The 22,254-nt window shown below is 39.5% G+C and overlaps 3 protein-coding genes across 3 annotated transcripts; 2 read left to right on the top strand and 1 right to left on the bottom strand.

Moving 5' to 3' along the window:
- Positions 1 to 17: 17 nt before the first annotated feature.
- On the top strand, positions 18 to 2,527 carry mrps2 (mitochondrial ribosomal protein S2). Its single transcript, XM_084935652.1, has 4 exons — positions 18 to 114; positions 384 to 500; positions 608 to 728; positions 1,480 to 2,527. Exons 1-4 carry the CDS (start codon positions 90 to 92, stop codon positions 2,024 to 2,026), a joined length of 810 nt encoding a protein of 269 aa, XP_084791778.1. The 5' UTR covers positions 18 to 89; the 3' UTR covers positions 2,027 to 2,527.
- A 4,975-nt stretch (positions 2,528 to 7,502) lies between these two features.
- On the top strand, positions 7,503 to 16,350 carry dipk1b (divergent protein kinase domain 1B). Its single transcript, XM_084935650.1, has 5 exons — positions 7,503 to 8,044; positions 10,106 to 10,240; positions 11,880 to 11,987; positions 14,794 to 14,970; positions 15,218 to 16,350. Exons 1-5 carry the CDS (start codon positions 7,976 to 7,978, stop codon positions 16,028 to 16,030), a joined length of 1,302 nt encoding a protein of 433 aa, XP_084791776.1. The 5' UTR covers positions 7,503 to 7,975; the 3' UTR covers positions 16,031 to 16,350.
- Positions 16,351 to 16,744: 394 nt separating this feature from the next.
- Positions 16,745 to 22,204, bottom strand: LOC146384004 (uncharacterized). The gene is made up of 2 exons (XM_084935651.1): positions 21,549 to 22,204; positions 16,745 to 19,970 (listed from the first exon to the last, which is right to left on the bottom strand). The coding sequence occupies exons 1-2, from the start codon at positions 21,739 to 21,741 to the stop codon at positions 19,264 to 19,266; spliced, it is 900 nt and encodes a 299-aa protein (XP_084791777.1). The 5' UTR covers positions 21,742 to 22,204; the 3' UTR covers positions 16,745 to 19,263.
- Positions 22,205 to 22,254: the final 50 nt, after the last annotated feature.

Below are 22,254 nucleotides of genomic sequence, written 5' to 3'. Positions count from 1 at the left end.
AGCACATCACGACAAGCTTCTACTTTGCGGCATTCTGTGAACTACAATTGCGCAGTCGCAGTTTACTGACCTTCCATGGTTCTGCAAGCATGGCTGTCCGGGCACTTACGAGAGGTAACTGAAAGCAGTTTACAGTTTTTTATTTAGAAAATAGATCAAGGAAAATATTCAGAAGATTTAGAGCCAATCCAACATTTTACGTTATGTTTATTTCTGCGTTTAGTTTTGAGTTTCGTGTACGCTACAGTTTAGCATGTTAGCCCACAGCTAAATGCTCTATTACAATCAATGGCAATAATTGAACGCCTGCGCTACGTTATTGGCAAGCATTATTGGCTTCATGATAGTTAACTGCCGATGTTTTAACATTTTTTCATATTTAGGCCTTTTAGGGTTCCGATACTCACGGGCTGCCACTGTAGCATCCCCCTGTGGTGGACATCAGTATGTGACAGCACCGTCTGCGAAGCCACCTCAACCCCAGGCTGACGATGTTACAGGTGAGCTAAATAACGCAAGGGCGTCAACACTTGTGTGTTTTTTTTCAAGAATTTTATTTATGTTACTACTTGTCATTTGTTGTTGTTGTTGTTTTTCTTATTAACAGAAAAAATATTAAACCAGCCCCTCGAGAAAGCAGACTTTTTTCGTGTGGCTGAGCTTTTCTCCTTGAAAGACTTATTCGACGCCAGAGTGCATCTTGGTCACAAAAAAGGTTGCAGGCACAGGTTGGTGTGATATTTATCTCAGAGTTTTAGTGCGCTGCATCCCCGTATATTTACAAGTTGTTTGTAGTCTGTAATTAAACAAGCTGGAGACACTTGTCTTTCTTTGTGGGTCAAGGCTTTATAACTTCTACCTTAGTGTTTTGATTGTTTTTTTTTGTGGGGGGGGTCCTGTGGGGTTTAGGTATTCCCAACATGTGAAACTAATCTCACATGATAGAGGCGTGTTCAGTCCCTATTTGGCACATGTTAGATTTTAGACCTTCTGTCTATTGCTTAGTCTGTCTGCATATTATGCAATGGCTGAATAAAGTATAACTTTTTAAGCTTGAACAGTGTCATTTGCCCAGAACTCCTAGTGGTAGTCTCCTGTGGATAAAAAGTGGGGAGTTATTAATAAAAAAAATATGCCATAAATCTTCATGCTTTAAACCCCTCTTTATTAAATTGGAAGTTTCTGTTTGGTAACACTTCTGGTTATTAGTGGTAACAGCAAGCATAAATACCACAGGTCCTAGAACCTTGGAGGAAGCAATACAAACTTGTTGTTTTAATACAGATGGCATTTCTTTTAACTATTCCATAACTAACCTATTGTCATTAAATGCTTCTAACAGAAAGCTCCAGCAGCAGGAAATGTTTTGGTTACTTGGTCAATCATTTCATCAGGAATGTAGCTATTAGAGCTATGTTACTTTATTCAGCAGTAGTGATTCAAGTGACATTTTTCTGAATTGTAATTCCGTGTTTCTAGGCTCATGGAGCCGTATCTCTACGGCTGTCGTTTGGATCATGACATTATCAATCTGGACCAGACTATGGAGCACCTTCAGCTAGCCCTTAACTTCACCGCCCACATAGCGTATCGCGGCGGCATCATCCTGTTTGTCAGCAGGCGGCGTCAGTTTGGCCATCTGGTAGAGACCACCGCCAAAGATTGTGGAGAGTATGCGCATACGCGGTACTGGCAGGGCGGCCTCCTCACCAACGCCAACATCCAGTACGGCCCAGGAGTCCGCCTACCGGATCTCATCATATTCCTTTCAACTCTCAACAACGTCTTTCAGCAGCACGTGGGCATCAGAGACGCAGCCAAGATGAACATTCCCACAGTGGGTGTGGTGGACTCAAACTGCAACCCCAGCCTGGTGACGTACCCCGTGCCCGGGAACGACGACACTCCAGCTGCCGTCGAGCTCTATTGTCGTTTGTTTAAGATGACCATCAACCGTGCCAAAGACAGAAGGAAACAGATGGAGCTCATTCATGGTCTGTCAGCGCCCACCTCGCAGATCTCATGATATGCTCTTAAATTAAAAAAAACAAGAGACGTTGAAAAGCCTACATTCTTTAATCTGAAGCTCATCAACTGTGTAGTGTATCCTGTTTTATGTTGATACACTACAAATTTGAAATAAATTTTGTCTTCCTCCTTCCATTACACATCTGCACTTGGAAAACATATGGTTTAACAGTCAGTAAAATATGGCTCAAAGTTCACATTGGAGCAAATTTATGTGAATATCACAGCTGTAAATCGCTGAAATAACAAAGTGGTGATCCATTGTTGAAATCCTGGCGTGGGAGAGTGATGATCATTTGCAGTTGCAGACTGAAAGAAAAGTATCTGAGTCATTGTCACAACTGTATTTGCTCTGTTGCAGTCTATGTAAGTGTTTAGGCCATGAAATATGTTTCTGTAAACAAAAATACCTCTGCAGAAATTCAGCCAAATGATGCATAACATAAGCAACCTATGAACTACACATGAACATTAATTAAAAGCAGTTTCTGAAAGTGTATACTGAAGTAATGCCTGTTCATCTAGTTAGGAATGAAACAAGCAGGATTAATACATATATACATACACTGGAGGGATGCAGCATCATTTAAAGAAAAGTATACATAGATATTGAATGAAATAATCTGAAGCCTTGAGACTTTAATGTGTAGCTCATCAGCTGTATAGTGTATCTTATTTCATGTGACGTTTGCGGCAGTTGGTTAAGTTTAGTTTCTCCCAGCTTCCGTAGTTGTATCCTGTAGCGACCTTCTATGGCCACGAGGTGGATAAGTAGCTGTCACGTCAAAACGGTGAGTGGGAAGAAGTTTATTAGCTTGCATTTTATGATGTACTACCACAACGGTCGACGTGTTCCTGCATATACAGTCATATTTCAGTTGTTCGGTTGTTTTTAACCGCGGTCCGCAACAGGCAGTTTCAAGGTTTCAGGCTGACGCTCACGAGCGCCGACATGTTTAACAAACCTGCAGACTGACTGTTGGAGACGTCAAGAGCAATCACAATAGCAAAGCTTATTTCCTTTCAAAGCCTTATTACTTATATCATTACTGCTGTTTAAAGTCAGTTATTTTTGTCGCACGCTGTGAAACACAAATCCTACACTCTAATACAACTTGCAGCCTTTATCCCAAATGCATTCCACATTATTACTTTAAAGCTTAATTGCCATCGTTTGATTCTGCTAAGTAAGCATTATTTTGTTTGTTGAAGTAATATTTTTAAGCTAATCGGGGTAAAATAAAATGATCTTGAGGTCAAAGTGTCTGAGATTCGAACTCATACGATATGTAGGGCTCGTTCTTTTGCAGCTGATGGCGGGCTTGTCGGCCTCACAATTCTTGTGAAGCTGTAACTAGATGTATGGGTAACAGTAACATATTAAACAAGTTACTGTTTAAATAAACAATTTAAATAAGTTCCGCTTTTTTGTGTGTAAGTTCTTCCAGTCAACTTTTTGAAGGCGAGGCAAATGTTCACACGAGTCTAACTAAGAGGAACGAAAACGTTAAGGCCACAGACAGAGGGGGCTGGTCAGGGTACGTGTTTTTTATCAGGTTATTATGATGGAGAAGAGTGGTAGGAGATAGGGATTTTAACACTAGCCCAGGCTTGTAATCTTCCTGTACAGTAACGGTAAGTGACTAACATTTGTTAGTCAAGGAAGTTATGAAATGAACTAAAAAATTAATAAATAAATACTCACCAAAAATGTTTCAGCTAATTGTCATTTGAACGACTGACTTATTTCTTATTTGCAGATGTACCGTCCAGCTCTTGGAAAACAGATTTTAATGAACCAACGAAAAACTTCCATTGGTATGTAAAAATATTTGCATCACTGTGAATTTAAATGGAATAGTTTCGTGTGTTGTTTCATATTTGTTTTATGTATGTTGTGTCTAACTTAATTTTTTTAACTGCTGTGATACAAGAATTTTGCAGATCTGGGATAAATGAAGCATATCCTATTTTTTATTTATTTATTTTTGTTTATATAGATAAATATGAGGAGAGAAGAGGTGCCATTGCTTTACCTCCATGCAGATGAAGGCGGTTGAGCTGAAGTGAAGGCCGTTCACAGAATGGTAACAGGTTTTGTTAAAAGCTTTTGACTCTTTATTGCCCCTTGAGACGCAACCCTGGCTCCAGTGCCTCTGTTGCGCAGTAAGTCGGCAGAAAGTAACGGGCTCTCGATAGCTCAAATCCACTCTTAAGTGGGCTTTGGGTATGGAACCGGGCCAGATACTTACTCTCAATCTACCATGAAGGTGTTGTGGTCCTGCCAGTCAGTAGTTATGTGCTATTTAAATCAATTTAACAACTCTACCTTTCTAAAGCTTATTTTTTGTATACATGGTATCATTATGGATACATTCAGTAAGATTTATAGCTGTGTATCTAACAAAGTGGCTACTTAGTATATAATGAATATATTTTGAATGTAACAAATGTATGTATGTAGTCCTCATTGTCCATAAATGACAAAGAGAACTACATGACAGTTTTTGGCATAAAATTTTGAATTGCCTTTACAGTTAATTGAATTCAAATGTCAATATGAATGTTTCCATTATATAGATGTCAAGGTTTGCACTTTAATGGTTCAGACACGCTTGTGGAGCAGCAGCGGCTTGGCTTCAGGAAGGTACGAATTACTACTTTTGCTCTCATTCAGTCTGCCCATTGAGGCATTGCTGTCCAACATTTCTTGACCCTGTGACATAGTGGGACTAGGAGTCCAAATGTCTGCATCATCTTAGGCTTCAGTCACACTGATAAACCCCCTGGGTAACCAACACAAGGCCGATCCAGCAATTTGAATTCTTTACATTTCAGGATACTGTTCTTTAACCCTCTGGGGTCGCCGGCGCATCCGGCGACCCCAGAGGGTTAATAAACGATAAGAATTATAGATATTATGCTTGCAACACTGGAATTTCATAAATGAATGAATCGCTTGGCTTGCAAAAGTATGACGTCACAACAATGTGATTGGTAACTTGCAATGTTGAACCTGGAACAACATTTACTATGATGATGTGGAAACAACACCAACACGAGGATATCAGATCATCCAACCAGCACTAGTGAGGGAAATGTCTCTATTCTGTGAATAGTTGCTGTGTGAAATTTGCTTCAGTTGCTAGCAGGTTATGTCAGTTGCCAGTAGTTTGTTTGCATGCAAGAGGCCAACTTGTTTGCAAACACCTAGTACTCACCAAGGAGCAGTGAACTGTGAAAAGTGAAACACAAACTAGAAACAGAAAACACTCACCTTCAAAGTAAAAGTGTGTTAGTGAAATGTGTCAGTTGCTGCAGTAAGGCACAGCTTTTACTTTGAAGGGCAATGTTTTCTGTTTCTAGTTTGTGTTTCACTTGTCACAGTTTCCTTACTGCTCTTTGTGTCTTTCACAAAAACTACGGGTAGCCTATTGCTTTGGTAATTAGCCAAAACAGTCGCAAGGAGGGGTTTTTTGCACAACCCTCTTTGCAGCCAATTTCACTTGACAGCAGCCAATAACCTCCAGCAACCAACCACCAAAGAGACAAACATTTTCCCTTTGTGAAGTACAACATACAGGTTTTTTGCAACCTGAGAAGTGATGAAATGCTTGTTGAAACTTGAAATGGACATAAACAAACTCCTACATGATTTGTCTTTGCAGGTGACTACCCAGTGTGCCTCAGGGTTGGAGACGATGTTATTTCCAGGAGCTCTAACGATTCCTCCATTCAGCTTGCTCTCTCTTCATTTTTTGATTTCCTGTTCGAGCGTTTCATCCGCCTTACTTCCATTAGTTTGTTTTTCTTTTGCTTAACTGTTGAAGACATTGTTTTTTCAGTTGTATTTTTCATTTTGATTACGTGCATATGAAGCGTAATGTCCTCGTTGCGCGTAATCACATATGAAAGATTACTTTGGCAATTGCATTTGTGGTGAGTGCTATATCAGCTTTTATCACAATCAAATCACTCTGATGATCATATGATAAAGGCAAGTGTTTGTGTGTGTCGATCCATTCCCTAGGAAATGATGATTTCCTTTCCTGTTTGCTCACATGTACAAACTGAAAATATGTAATGGGAGCTTTTACTTGACTACTTAGCTGGTGTAGAATTTGACATGCATGAAACAGAAAATGTAATAAAATAAATTGACATGAAATAAAATTATTTTCCTGAAAGTTGTAAAATGTCTGTTTTAAAAATAATATAGCTTAATAGGGTAGAGCAAAACAAACAAAAAGTTCAAAGAATTACTTATGAAAAGACTTAATTACAGAGGTATATAAAAATTAGGAGCATTAGTAGCAAAAGACTGCAAAATTAAATAGAATTCATTGTAGTAAAAAACAAGGAAAGCAAATGTCATCATGCATTGAAGTGGCTCAGTGTGAAGTGTAGCAGACGGGGCAAAAATGACTGCACACAGACTAATGTGGGATCAGTGTCGAACTTGAGGCAAGATCAGAAAGGTTTTGCATTTTGTAGGAAAGATTGCCTGCGTCACTCTTTGTTCAGTTATGTTATGGTTCGGCAGCAAATGTCATTTCCCCACCTCTGAGACTTGCTTCCACTCTTTTTTCACCCAGACCACACTTAGATGATCCACCTGTTCTTCCAGCAGGTAGTGATTTTAGCACTTTAGCTCTACCCACTGCAAAGAAATCAATTCTTTTGACTTTGATTTTCTTTGAGGAGGTTTCACTACAAGTTCTGGACTCTTGCAGCACAAAAAGCGACAAGTGGATCCATGCCATGCCCTCCACAATATGAAAGAGTCATTGAATCCCCTCAGTAGAGGTGAGCCAAGCAATCCAAATAACGATAGTGCCGATACCAACGCCGTTATTGGTTTTGGATCAAGCCTAGCATGAATGGATCGAATCTTTCTATCCTCTTATTCCTTCGGCAGGAAATCTATGCCATGACTTGTGATGTACGCATAAACTCATTTTAACCCTACGAGGTTACACGCACCTCCCAAGGAATGTAACTACACCTTTGGTCGACATAACCCACAACGACTTGAATGGTGTGAAAGGTTGTTTTTATAGGAATTAAGAGGGGTTTCCAGTTATGTAGTAAGTGATGACAGATTTCCTGCAGAAATCTAAATCAAGCTTAAGTTCAGTATATAGCTCACTGCCAGTTATTTTTATAACTGAGAAACATCTGAGCATTTTGTTTTGACTCACGTCTATTTTATTTATAGTCTACAGCACATTTACACAACAGAAGTTCATCCAATGTGATCTAGAGACAGTCACATTTCAGTTCTCAAAAATAAAACTTTATAAATAGATAAAAAGCTGATCGCATTGATATCCTTATTGGTATCAGCGATGCTGGTCAGGTAGTTACTTGGTATCGGCACAAAAATGCAAAATGCAGTATGGACAGCACTATCCCTTCTCGGGTCTTTCCTTTAATTTGTCAGCCGCGCGTTGCAAGATTTCCCGTCGGCGGATAAAATCCCGTCAGCGCTGATGCCTCTCCCTTTAAGATGCGCAGCAGCGAGTCGCTGGGAAACTGAGGCTGTGCGCTCGTCAGGTCCCAGCAGCGCTTATTTCTTTGTCACAATGATGCCTTCTTTGATCTGATTGGACGGTGAAGGTCCTGCTGGTCTAATATTCGGAAAATATCGGAGATCATAGCTGAGGATCTCTCTGATTCTGGGCCGCGTCGGTCGTTCTGTGGCCCCGATGGAGCTGAAATATCGCTCAGCTTCAAGGACACACTCTTCATCATATTTTTTGAGCACTGAATGATTTCTATTGAAAACACACGCTGTGATCAAGGTAAGCAAAGAGAAGAAAACAGCTCGAAAAGCAGCTCGTTGTAATAACCAGTAAATATGCGACGCGTGTCGTGGTTTGCTGCGAGAATGTGATCAGACGGGACTCTGGTTTCTCGCTCTGCTGCCTCCGAAAAAGAGTCGTTCATGATGCCCAGGGCTTTGCGGAGACTGGTCCATTTGATGCTGTTCTGCCCTTTATCCAAAGGCCTGCAGGTAGGCTATGGGACTGCACAATGTCAGTCTTTTTGTCACTAACTGTCCACCAGCAGCATGCACGACTACTGACCAAACCGTCAGTTCACTTCACATGCATGCATGAACACCCCCCCGGTAATAAATACAAGTGCAGCGCAATGTATGCTAGTTATCTCTGCGTTATCCTATAGTCAGGTGACAGGCTGCTGGTTCATTCATTGTTTACCTAGATACCCCAGGATTTTGCAGCCACGGGTTCACAGGTTTGCAGTGCATACAGGACTGTAAAAGCATGATTTAATAACAGTACAAGTTGGATCATAAAAATTCTGCTTATGCTAATTCTGCTTAGTACTACACTTTTGTGTAGCATTACATTTTGTGTTAATGCATGTGATGCCGCTCTTCCCGCAGCTATCCTATTGCAGAGCATTCAAACCAGTGGTTCCCAGCTGCTGTTTGTAGCCCATTATACAAAAATCAGTAAATAGAGATGCACAAATAGTGATAAGTCTAGGCTGATGTTGATATTTAAAAGAAGAATTTAACTCATAGTTCTGATACAGTTTATTGCTGTTTATTTTCTTATTTATCCTCCCTTTTCTCCCAGACATTTCCATCTTCTATTTTGGACATTAGACAGAGATGTGACAACGCACAAACATCAGTCTAAATGTCATCTTATTTATCAGTCTAAAAAAATACCAGTGATTGGCTGTATACTGGTACATCTCTAGATCTACAATAGGAAGTCTCTTCTATTCTAATTTACTTGTTTCTTTTAGATGTTTGTTTAAATACAGTGAGTGGAAATTATTCAGTATTTCCAGAAAAGCAAAGAGAGAAGTCAGTTACTAAACTATTTCCTATTCCGGTGCTATGAAGAAGTATTTGCCCTTGGTTCTTGTTTTTTTTTTCTTTTTTGCATATTTCTCAGACTTAAATGTTTTAGATCCATCAACAGTTTTTAATTTTAGGCAAAGATAACCCAAGTAAATACAAAATGCAGTTTTTTAAATGATGATTTTATTCATTAAGGTAAAAAACTACTATATTTAGATGCTACAATCTAAAGAAACAAGAACAGGTGAGGAACAAAGTCACTCACATCTATCAGTTAGGAAAGCTTTGTAAAGCTATTTCTTTGGGACTTGTGTCCAGCCTACCAAAATTACTCCAAGAACACATCAGCGACTCATCCAGGAGGTCACAAAAGAATACAGACCAACAAAAACAGAACTGCAGGCCTCACTTAACTCAGTTAAGGTCAAAGTTCTTGATTCGACAATCAGAGACTGAGGAAAAATGGCGTCCGTTGGTGAGTTCCAAGGAGATAAACATTCAAACATGGTGGTGGCAGTGTGATGGTCAGGGGCTGCTCCAGGACTTGGACGACTTTCTATAAGTGATGGAACCATAAATTCTACTCACGACCAGAAAATCCTGAAGGAGAATTTCCAGCCATCGGTTCGTGCCTTGAAGCTTAAGAGCACCTGTGAAAGGCTCAAAAATAAAAAATAAAAAAATGTAGCTTTGGAGTTGCCTTGTTAAAGTCAAAATTGAGAAACTTTGACCTTCAACAAGCTATTCATGTTCAAAGACTCCCAAATGTGGCTGAATTAAAACAATTCTTCAGTTTTCTCCACAGTGACGTGCTGTGAAAGAATCATTGCCAGTTATGGCAAGCGCTTGATTGCAGTTCTTTCTGCCAAGGGTGAAACAGCCAGTTATTAGGTTTAAGGGGTAATTGCTTTCTCGCACAGATCCAGGGAGGCTTGGACAGTATTTTTCTCTTAACAATTGAAATCCACATTTAAAAACTGCATTTTGTATTTCCTCGGATTGTCTTTGTCTAATATTAGAAATTGTTTAATGATCTGAAACATGCAAGTGTGACAAATCTGCAAATATAAATGTGCAAAATACAAAAAATCAGGAAGTCCTTAATTTCATGTAGTTGAGTGTCTCAATTCCACCTTAAGGTTGGGTGACCAGCTGTTCATTCATTCATTCACAGCCTGGGTTTAATTAGACTTCTTTTCTTCCTGCCATGCGCCCATTTTCTACCAACCTCCACAGAGTCGCCTTCCAGCTATTAAAGTGAAGTACCTTCTGCTGGCATGGCTGGGCATCCTCGTCATCAGTTGGATCGTCTACATGCAGTATGCCTCCTACTCTGAGCTGTGCCGTGGGCATGTTTGCCACATGGTCATCGTAAGTATTATCTTTGAGTTAAATAAAACTCAGTTACCACAGATTACAGGCTTTCCAAACTACTGCACGACAATAAAGGTAGCTTTCAGGGTAACCAAGACAAAAACTACAATGACATTAATTCAAATCATAACACAATCACTGGAAAGAGCAGATCTTTTGCTTTTCCCAAGACAAAAACTAAAGAATTCAGAATAAAAACAACAGTATAAATAATAATTTCATAGGTTTTAAAAAGTACATGGCAAGACAGTGGAACAGAGGGACACGAGGTCTGTGTTTTGAGGAAGAGTGCATGGCCAGTGTCTTAAACTTGTGGTTCCAGGGTGCTCTTACAGGACACAACCCCACTACCCACCCTTAGAATTGTAACATCAGTTTAGCTGTTTGGTCTTAGCTCATTTGACTACAGTTTCACTAACCACATAACAGACAAAATGTGATTGTTTGTATTTACATAAATGAAGAAAATGATTTCATACCATGCTAAAGACACCCAAAGATGTCTAGTTCCCTTCTGTTGTGTTCTGTGTTGGGGACTTGGGGGAAATGTGTCTCCTCGGTCAGGTGATGTCAGGTAAACTGCACATGGTGCTGGGCTCTTTGCTGCTTTGTGACAACATACTGAATATAACTCAGTGGGTTACTCCATTCTGATGAATTTCATGCACACCACTTTACATGAGTAAGTATAGCATCCTTCTAGGAAAGAAGTAAAACTGGCACTCTCTGATTCCATATCCATGAAAACTCTCAAAGGGCATAGCTGGAAATAGGCTTTTTTTCTTTCTTGTCTGCTAATTATAAAGGTACAAAACTTCATAGTCAGCATGCAATTTTTAAACTAATGTAGCAGTTTAAGATAAACTTAAGACTCATGTACTGGTCGTCAAGATCAATGTTTCTTTAGTCCAATACACCTCTGGTATGTGGATGGGAAAAGCCAGGAATTCCACTGAGATTGCTAACTTTCCTGGTGTCAGGTCCATATTTAGAGACACAGACCGAGCCTCAGGAGGTCACAAGTTATTGTATTCCCAGTGTCTGTCCCAAGCTTGGATAAATGGGCGGTTTGCATCAGGAAGGGTAAGTGAAACCATCCAGTGTAACTGAAAGAAGCTTCATATTTCTCGATGAGCCTTTCTTTTTTTTCTGTAAAACAACCTGTTGAAATCGTGCATTCTCTCTGATTCATTAATCCATGACAGAAACATTGAACTTTAACCTTTAAGACACAGTCACACAGACTTCAAGCATTTCACTGGTCCAGACCACTTAAGATCAAAATGGGATGCATCTGGCCCACAATGTAAAGTGAGTTTGAAGCCCCTGATCTATGTCAGTCTGAGCAGTACAACCACACTAAAATGCTACTGGACACGCACAAAGTAGAAGCTCTGAAATGACGTGTTAGAAATGCACGTCTCTCAAAGTCAAAAGGGTACGTAAAGGCAAGAAGGAGCATGGAGAACAGTGTGTCAGGTTAGGCAAATCTGGTTAGATTCACCTGACCTCTAGCAAAGATATTTTCCCTTTAAGTAAACAGACATTGGAGGGCTAAATATAGAGAGCTCAAGTACTGGATGCATAAATAGAGGCTTATTTCAGTTTCCTGCAATTTCTGTTTTGGTTTCTGCAGTGTGATCATTATAGAAGAGGCATAATATCAGGTTCATCCTGCAAGGCACTATGTGACCAGAGAACGCTAACTCTGCAGCGCTGCATGTCCACCTCCTCCACACATCAGGTAAAACAAACACTCAGAACTTACACATGCGTGAAGAATAGCCTTTGACAGAACAATATATTTCCAAATTCATGTTAGTGCACATCTGTTTTTTTTATTTAATCAATACTTTTATTATAGATTGCCTCGTAATTTTTACTGGAACATGAAAAAAACATAACAGCAATTGTTGTAACAAATAAAAAGTAAATCATTTGACACATTTGATACTAATTATAGTATCGATATGACTGTCAATGTTAAAGGATGTCTATAAAAAACATACTGCAGCCACTAGATTGTCACACACAGTTGGGTTTTTTTCAGGGCCATTCCATATTTGGCTCTAAAGCTGAGTCACCAGCTAACAGTGGCAATCTTGGTTAGCAAGGTACATCCAGTGACTGTATGGGTAGTGGGTGTATCTGATATACCATATTGGTGTTGTTCCTGTGTCATCATAATAGTGATGGTCCAGGATAAATATTGCAATGGTCTAGTCATGATAATTATGTTAATTGTTAGTTATGATATTAAAGTCTAAGGAGCTTGGAAAGAAAAGCGTCTGGACTTCTTTAAGTTGCTTGAAGACGTTTCACCTCTCATCCGAGAAACTTCTTCAGTTCTAGGGTCAAATGGTGGAGAGTCCCAGATTTAAGCCCTGTGGGAGTATCATTAGGGACAAAAGGACCCCCTAATGATCCTCTACCTCAGGGCCAAAATTCAAAACTGGATCAAAGTCGCGGGCTAACATTAATATTCATTGAAAAAAAATCTTCCTCCAACTATAACAAGGAATCTTTTCTTATGAACTCAAACAAGTTTTGCTGAAAAACTGAGTATGGAACAAGCAAAGCTTAATACTAAACAATATATATAACTTATATAAACGTATATATAACTTAATATTGCACACATGCAAAATCGAAATTCCAATTCAATAACACATCAGTGGAATTCATTTCTTAAATAAAAATTGTATTTGCAGCCTTCTGAATTAAATTTTATCATTTTATCATTTATCAGATTTTCATCATATTCTCCCACCTGTCCAGAAAGCTCCTGTTTTCTGCCTTTCTTTTTGCCATTTTGGGATAGGTAGCATGGCAGTATTTGCATGGTTGCTATGACTATGGTCAACAGAGGAGAGGGTGCTAATGGGTCCTGTCGTGACTGACGCGCCAAAACACCAACAGAGCATTCTGGGAATTGTAGTATTAGCAGTACATGAACTGTATAATACCAGCAGGCCAGCTCTAATAGTAATTTTGTATGGCTTCGCGGCCCGCGGGCCAGAGTTTGACACCTATGCTCTACCTAATCACATGTGCCAAGGTGTGAAGACGGGTGTAGGTCACAATCAGCCAAGGTTTCGGGTGAGCTCATTGTGAAACCTAGCCTCACCCTATCATGTGATTTCCTGAGGTCAGATGGCCCAGGATTAACGCCCACTCACATCCTGGGCCATCTGACCTCAGGAAATCACATCATTAGCCATATCATATATGAAGAAGCTTCTCGGATAAGAGGTGAGACGTCTTCAAGCAACTTAAAGAAGTCCAGACGCTTTTCTTTCCAAGCTCCTTAGACTACAATGACCTGGATAACTAAGAACCTTCACAGACATATGATATTATAGCTTTGTTAAATAAAAAAAAAACTTGTTTATATAAACACTGTTCTAGAAAAACTTGTAAGCATTTCAAGTGTTTGTTTTTTTAAATTAATTTATAAATATAAGAAATATATTATTAAATTAGGTTAAGTTAGGTTTGCTGTTAGCAAAATTTTGGTTACCTATGTTGGTTTGCTAGTGCTGCTTTTTAATAACATTAGCTAATGTCTTGGCTATGCTAACTGAATGCTAAGATAAAGCCATTGTGATGTTGATCCTGACGTTGTTATTATGATGATGTAGGAACAATACCAGCACGATGATATCAAATCGTGTATGGGTAGCATAAACACAGGTACCTGCTAGCTAAAAAGTGTAAAAGAAAAATATGGGACTTTAACCAAAGAAAACTGAAGACAGGCAGAACAAATAGCCACACAGCACACAAATGCTCCATACTACACCGTAATCACAAATACTGTCAATAAGTCCAGTTTAATGATTCCAGTTAGCTGAAATGAAGGCTAGCAGACAGCCGCGTATGCCCTCGTGAATTCACTCAGTCAAAGCAGCCATATTCTGAGTAATGTATAACTTAAGCATTATAGTGTTATAGGTAGCTAGTTATTAAGAATGTAGAACTTAGTTATAGAGACAAAATTGTTTTGTTTTGTTTTTTCCCTATTCGCTTATTCGTATACATTTCAGGCATTTTAACATGGAGTTCTATAAAGACTGACTTGCTTTGGCAGTAATTCTCTAGTGGCCTTCTGTGGAAGTGCACCTCATGAACTGCATTTCACGGCTTCATTTTTCAGGCCCAAAGCTGCTTCTTATACAAGAGAAATGGATTTTGTTTGTTTTTGTTTTTTTTCCATTAAATGTAGTCGTTTATTATATACTCACTCTCTGGGCAGTAGTTACTTGCTTGCTTGCCAAATGTGACATTTTAAATCATACTGAACTTTCTATATGTTGATAATACTCACCACACTTGTTAGAATAATAGTTTCTATGTTATTAAGACATTAATAGATTGTTAACATGACCCCACTCTACACCCCTTATTCAAAAACTCTCCCAGCTGTTGTGTTCACAGACAGAATGGCACACACTCAAACAAAAAACATAACAAAATTTAAAAATTCCTTCTGGAGCTATTTTGGACATATTCTTCCTCATCTAACTAAAGTCATATTTTCATATTTGCAGGTATACAATGGACTGTGGAAGGAGAAGCCTGTGGTAATTAAATGTGGCGTTGAAGATCCGATGAAAACTGACGGAGTGCCCGACTCCATGCTGCGACAGGAGATGAGCCTGTTTGACAAACCCACACGTGGAACCTCGATGGATGAATTTAAAGAGATGCTGCACAGTTTCCTTAAGGTTTCCAGGCCGACAGACTATTTTATAATAACAGTGAACAACTGTCACCACAGAAGTCACATGCTAATAGAAAACTACACATGCCTATTAGGAAACATTGGTTATGCATTAGTGCATCCAAATGAGCTCAGATCTAGAGATCTTTTTTATGTTACGTGTTTATACAGGCCAAGATCTTATTGTCAAGTTTTTTTTTATATTTGTATCTACAACACATTTATAACATGCATTCACCTCCTTCCTGCAGGTTAACCTCGGTGAACAGTCATCTTTGAGCACCTTGGTGGACAGAGTCATCACGCTTGCTGATGTCAACCAAGATGGCAAAGTGTCACTAGCAGAGGCCAAGTCTATCTGGGCTCTTCTCCAGATCAACGAGTTCCTCCTGATGGTGGCGCTGCAGGAGAAGGAGCACACCCCGAAACTGTTGGGCTTCTGTGGAGATTTGTATGTGACGGAGCGTGTAAGCCACAACTCACTCTACAGGCTCGAGGTGCCAAATTCCCTGCAGTCTATCATCCCAGAGGCCTTGAGCTCCAGCCTGAACCACTGGCTCGCGCCAGCTTGGCCCCGCCGAGCTCGCATCACCATTGGCCTGCTGGAATTTGTGGAAGAGGTCTTCCACGGCTCCTACGGGAGCTTCCTAATATGTGACGCCAATCCTTACTACGTTGGCTACAATTCAAAGTACGACTGCAAGATGGCCAACCTTCGCAGCGTGGCATCAGAAGCTGTTGTGCGGGGATTTTTGAAGGGACGGCGATGTGAGACGAATGCAGACTGCACGTATGGGCGGGACTGCACGGCCACCTGCGATCGGCTGGTGAAGCAGTGTAACACCGAGGTTGTGCAGCCTAATCTCGCTAAAGTGTGCGTGCTGCTGCAGGACTATCTGCTTTTCGGAGCGCCTTCAGACCTTCGTGGGGATCTGGAAAAACAGCTGCGCACCTGTGTGACACTCAGCGGGTTGGCAAGCCAAATGGAGGTTCACCACTCACTAGTGCTCAACAACCTGAAGACGTTACTGTGGAAGAAGATTTCAAACACTCAGTACTCCTGAAAAACGGATGCTCTATTATAAATGAATTGTTACATGAAGACGGGTGGTTTTTGGTTATGACGCTTGCAGTAAATGTTTTAGAGGGTCGTGTTTAATCATGTATTTTCACTCTACATTGACTGTGAATAACAGGAAACTGTGAACTACTGAATATACAATGTGAAGCAGGCTTTATTCCTACTATAATCCCTATCATGCTTTTGTGTTCCAATGGGTCTGTTTGCACATAATATTCTCAGGACACTGCCTGTAACGTTGTTTCTAAGATTCTGGATGTAAATAATCCATTTTTAAAATAAATGAAGCAACATGTTGGATTATTTGTGGTTTCATAGAATTGCTTTTTTCTGTCCTTGGTAACGTGCAATTGGGAGTGATACAGGTAGAAATATCAGAAGAATATCGCAGCTTCTTTTGTATAAATCAATTTGCATCTCAATCAGAGAGTCACCACGTGTAGAATCTTTCTGAAAGGATGACACTTGAACTGCAGACATCGTTGACATTAGGTGTCCCTGATCATGCCACAAAATTGTTGTTCAGATAAATGTTTGCAGATGTAATAACATCGATTTCAATTGACCTGAGTACCAAGTCTATGATCTCAGGACTTGTGCCCAGATTTGGTTTCTTAAAAGGTTGCAGAATATATATATATACTGCTCAAAAAATGAAAGGAACGCTTTGAAAACACATCACATCTCAATGGGAAAAACAATTATGTTGGATAGCTATACTGATATGGACAGGGTAACATGTTAGGAATGAAAGGATGCTGGATCATTTTATGGAAATGAAAATGATCAACCCACTGAGGGCTGAATTCAAAGTAAAAGTGAAAATAATATGTGGCAGGCTAGTGCATTTGACAAAAATGTAATTGCAGCAACTCTAAATGTTCGGTAGTTTGTATGACCTGCACGTGCATGTGTGAATGCCTGACAACATCAGAGCATGCTCTTAATAAGATGGTAGATAGTGTCCTGAGGGTCTACACCAGGACATCACTGAGCCTCTGAACAGCCTAAGTGCATCCTGGCAGCATGGGATGGACCACTACATAACATCCTAGAGATGTTCTATTGGATTTAGGTCAGGTGGGTGTGGGAGCCAGTCAATGGGACCCATGGCACCCAGGACCATGGCACAAGCAAAGAGTCTGATAATGGGTCCAAAATGTTCATTTTGGTCCCATTGTAAGGGTGCCTTTGTCTGGGCATCCCTCCTTGGATACGCCTTACCGAACCATCACTGAACGACCACCAAACTGATGTTGCTGTTGTTACAGGTAGTATAACGCCCTCCATGGCTTCTCCAGACCCTTTCACATGTGCTCAGGGTAAACCTGGAGTCATCTGTAAAAAACCCAGGACACTAGTGGTGGACATGATAATTATGGTATTCTATGGCAAATGCCAATCAGCAACCAGCTCTCCTAGAGTAACTGCCTGTCTCCTGGAATATCCTCTATGTTTTTGGGACTGTGCTGGGACACAGAGCAAAGGTACTAGCACAAGTTTAATTGACTTGATGCTACAAGCTGATTTAAAAAATGTTCCTTTGATTTATTTTTTTTTTGAGCAGTGTATGATAAACAGTAGCACTTGCCCCTGGCTCAGTGCTGTGGCTTTCCCTGCATGTGAAATGTTAATGGTATTCACAGCAAAGATGAAAGTGAGGTTTGACCGCTTCAACATCACAGACAGGTGAGCGAAGCTACTGAATATTTTTGATGATGCGTTACACACCAAATGATCTGCAGCTTTCTAGAAGATCAAAGTGTCACAAATTACTTTGCACAGTTACTGCACTGGTTAAGGAGGTTCAGTGATCAAACGAGACAGATGCTACATTTCAATTCAAAACTCCCAAACAATTTTTAAGAGAGTTATTCCCACAATAGTGGAAGGATATCAGACAACAAGTCTCAATCAGAGAGGATGTCCAACATCTAATCAAATGGTGCGGAAACAACAACCTGGTTCTGAACACTGCCAAAACAAAGGAGATCATTGTAGACTACAGAAGAGCCAAGAAAACAACACTACCACCCCTCCACATAAATGATGAGGAAGTTGAGAGGGTGAATGACATTAAATTCCTGGGCCTACACATAACAAAAGATCTCACATGGACTATTAACACATCCCACTTAGTGAAGAAAGCACAGCAGAGACTTTTATTCCTAAGAAAACTTAAAAAAGCAAATGTGCCAATCCAGTGCTTAGTAAACTTTTACAGGAGCACAATAGAGAGCATCCTCTGTTACTGCATCACAGTGTGGTACTTCAGCTGCACTGCAGAAAACCGTCGAGCTCTGACCTGGACCGTCCAAACTGCCCAGGGGATCATTGGAACCAAACTCCCGAATCTCGACACGGTCTATGCTAGCCGTTTACAGAAGCGAGCTAGCTGCATCATCAAGGACCCAAACCATCCAGGTCACAGACTTTTTGTACCCCTCCCATCAGGGAAGAGATATAGGGCAATCAGAACCCGCACAAACAGACTAAAGAACAGCTTTTTCCCCAGAGCTGTAGCCTGTGTCACCCCTCCCCCAACACACAATAGCTAACTCTCCCTCTCTCTCCTTTACCCCATGTCATGTCTGCTGCTAATGTACAAAGTCATTTACTAATGTTTGCACTAAATTACCACACTGTAAATACTTTTATACTTATTATCTTAGACACTTTATGGGACATTCATGTTTGCACTCAACTACCACATTGTAAATACTGTTATATTATATTATACTGTTTGCGCTCAAATATCATATCAAATCATATTGTAAATACTAGTATTTTTTTTTTTGTATTTTTTTTATTTACTGTGCTAAGTGCCTTCTTTTTACTTTATATTTTATACTTTTACTACGTTTACTTGGTTATTATGTTACAATGCTGCTTCTTGTTTATTGCTTCTGGCCTCTGTGAGCTACCAAACAAATTTCGTTGTATAACTACAATGACAATAAAGTTCTTTGAGTTTAAGTTTGAGTTTAAAATAAAGGCATTTTTTGCAGGTGAAGTCGAAATTGTAAACATTTTTACACACAGGGAAATAATTCAGAAAAAGCTGAAGGATGACTTGCATAAAAACTCAGAGGTTGTAATCTGGGAGGAAAAAATAGTATGATATGACAAAGAAATATAATTGAAGAAAAGAGGATGTAAACACCTGCATCACTGAATGCATCATATTTAATACACAAGGTAAGGCCATGTAAGTTGCTACACTGAAGTCACGTCAATCCCTCTTGGTAAAGACACCTCAACCAGGGGAGAATCGATGCTCCTCAGAGGACTGACTGACTGACTGACGAATAACAACTCAGGATTGTTCCGGACATTTAGGCCGTCCAGCACATTGCTCTTTCTGCCAAAAAGCAAGGCCCCCCTATTTGTAAAAGGCCCTGCCCTGCCTCTCTTTGGCTCTAGTTCTGGATCTACTATATACCCTCCTTTAGGTCTGTAAGGAACTTGTATCACAGATGGTCCGGGCTTTGCTTTTAAATTTTGTAGGCCCAGATCCTTTTGTGGTGTTGGCCCTTTGTCGGTGCTAACTGACCCCAAGCTCTGGTCAGCTGGTGAGCTATGTGTGTCTTTATTATGGTAATGAAAATCACTCAGAGAGCAGATATACTCTTTGGTTGATTTCTGTCCCTGAAATGGTTTTGAAGGCTTCTGACGGATAGTGGGGAGTACTGGAAGAACAGATGGTCTTCGAATCTGCTTTCTGGAGTGGAGCTGATCTTCTTTAGTACTTGGACACACACTCTCATGATGGCTTGGAGCATCAACTAAAGACTTGCTATTCTTCCTGGGGGATGATGACACGGGGAACGCAGAGAATGCACTGGATGTGGATATAGGAAACTTCTCTGAACATGGTCTTGGGGTTTCTGTCCAGTTCCTTTTATCTTTGAAGAAGGTTTGCTCTGCAAAGGTCAGCAAAGATTAATTAAAGCAAAGAAAGTAACCCATATATCCTAAAACATGAGTGAGAGCTTTTGAAAGCATTATATTACACTAGTGTATGTTTAGGCAGGGACATGGCACTTAAAGAATCCTGAGGAACAAAATGGTTTTGTATAAAGACTTAAAACTTTAATAGAAGTTTGGTAACACATTATAATACCACCACCAAGGGGCCCAAAGATGTAATTCTCCTGTAAATAAATGGAATTTCAATGTATAATTATTTGAAATTATAATGTAATTATATTTACCTACAGGGTGTAACAAGTCAGGTTTTAAAAACAAAGAACTAATTAAACTGCATGTAAATGTAAGAACTGTGTAAGTAATTTCATGGTAATTTTGCAGAAAAACGAACAATTTAAACCGTAAATCTGGGAATGTTGGGGCGTAAACTTTTTGGAGTGTGAGCAATATTATGGAATGGATAACTCTTGCCCTTTACAGCTTTATTTAACATTCATTATGCTGGTACATTGTCTGTTATTCAACTGTCCTTTGATTTACCTATAAAAATGTGATGAAGACTGTTCTCCCTTACCAACTTGCAAAAAAAGAAATAAATATCGCCAGAATTTGCAGACCCATGTTACTTTATAATAATTGAGCCAAGTCTAAATTTTTTTTCTCTCTCACAATCCCTGTTCAAATGTAACTTTTAAAAGGGGTGCACAGGAAAGGAGTGTCTCCTTTTCTATAAAATACCTGGAAGTCAGGAAATATTAAACCATTCCACAATACAGCTCTGCAACAAACTTACAATGTAAGCTAGGGGAAATTTTTTATTTTTTTTTGCAAAATTAAGAAGAAATCTTGCAGTACTTAAAATTATATATATATATATATATATATATATATATATATATATATATATATATATATAATTAATATATATATATATATGCGTAGTAAGTATATATATATATGTATGTAGAGAGAGAGAGAGACTTACTACGCATTATTTCTTCTTTCCCATAAACCACATAAATTTATAAATTTACTACTTAAAAATACCTACAGAATACTTTGTGCGTCCTTTTCCTGTAAGACACCCACAGTTTAGGCACTATTTAAAATAATTTATCCACTGTTTACCTACAATGTAAGTACTTCTTGTTTCCTATAAAATATGTAAAGTTATGCAGTGTTTACAATTCCTTTTATGCAGTTTTTAAAAGTACTTACATGTACTTACAGTAGTATTCTTTGTTTTTTGTAAGAAAAATAAATAAATAAAATAAAAACTGTCACCCTCTTATTCTAGTGTAGCCCCCTTTAGATATGTGTGGTTAAATATAATTACGTTGTAATTTCAAATGAAATGCATTGAAATTCCATTTAATTACAGAGGAATTACACTCTCAGTCATAGTAAATTTGACTGACAATTCTGTAGTGTTTATGTCCCGGTAATTAACTGAAATACAGTTAACTTAACATAGGTACCCTGAGCCGTTGAAAGAAAGCTTCCAAGTTTGTCTCTACAAGAAGGACTTCCATTAAGGCACTCCTTCTTAACATTAAAAACATCGCATTTACCCCACTGCCACTGATACCGGAAGATGACCTCGATGATGTCTTTTAACTGTTGATCGTCGCCGAATTTGATCATGTTCTCCACATGTGCACACAGGAACCGTGGGATGTCATCTGGCTGCGCCAGGAGAGCTGCTCTGGATAAACTCTCCAGCAAACTTTTTAATCCATGAGGTGTGGAATTACTTGCGTCCATCCTTGATAGATAGTGGTATCTTTTCCGAAAACAGTTTGGGGAAAACTAGTGCTCCGGAAATGTGTTGCGCTTGTGTTAGGAGCAGAGTTTTTGCTGTTGTCATGGAGAGAGATGACCGAGTTCCAGAATAACCAGAGCATTTGTCAGCGTATAAGTGTGCTGATATCGAAGAAGAGGTTATTCACAGTGCACACAGTCACTGCATAGCTTTACAACTATACATGGTATTTAGACTAGATAAATACATGGGAAAGGCACCTGTTTCAAGGTGCACAGATTATCCTCGCTATGAATGGAATTTAGACTTTCTTTGTCAGAGCATTTTCCCCTGGCTTTGCAATATCACCAAATTGAATTAATAGATTATTAAACACACATACTCACCGTAATTAAAGCTACATATTGTAAACCACTTGGTGTGGAAAACGCGACCGTTTCTCATTCGATCAAATAATACGGTGATGAGCCGTATGGGAATACAGGGAATTACGAGGAACCCCAAAGGCAGCATCA

This window comes from Perissodus microlepis, chromosome 7, assembly GCF_051167445.1.
Source record: "Perissodus microlepis isolate ML-2025 ecotype Zambia chromosome 7, ASM5116744v1, whole genome shotgun sequence".
Lineage (NCBI taxonomy): Eukaryota > Metazoa > Chordata > Actinopteri > Cichliformes > Cichlidae > Perissodus > Perissodus microlepis.
The sequence above is the reverse complement of the archived record's forward strand: the minus strand, read 5'-3'. Positions and strand labels throughout refer to the sequence as shown.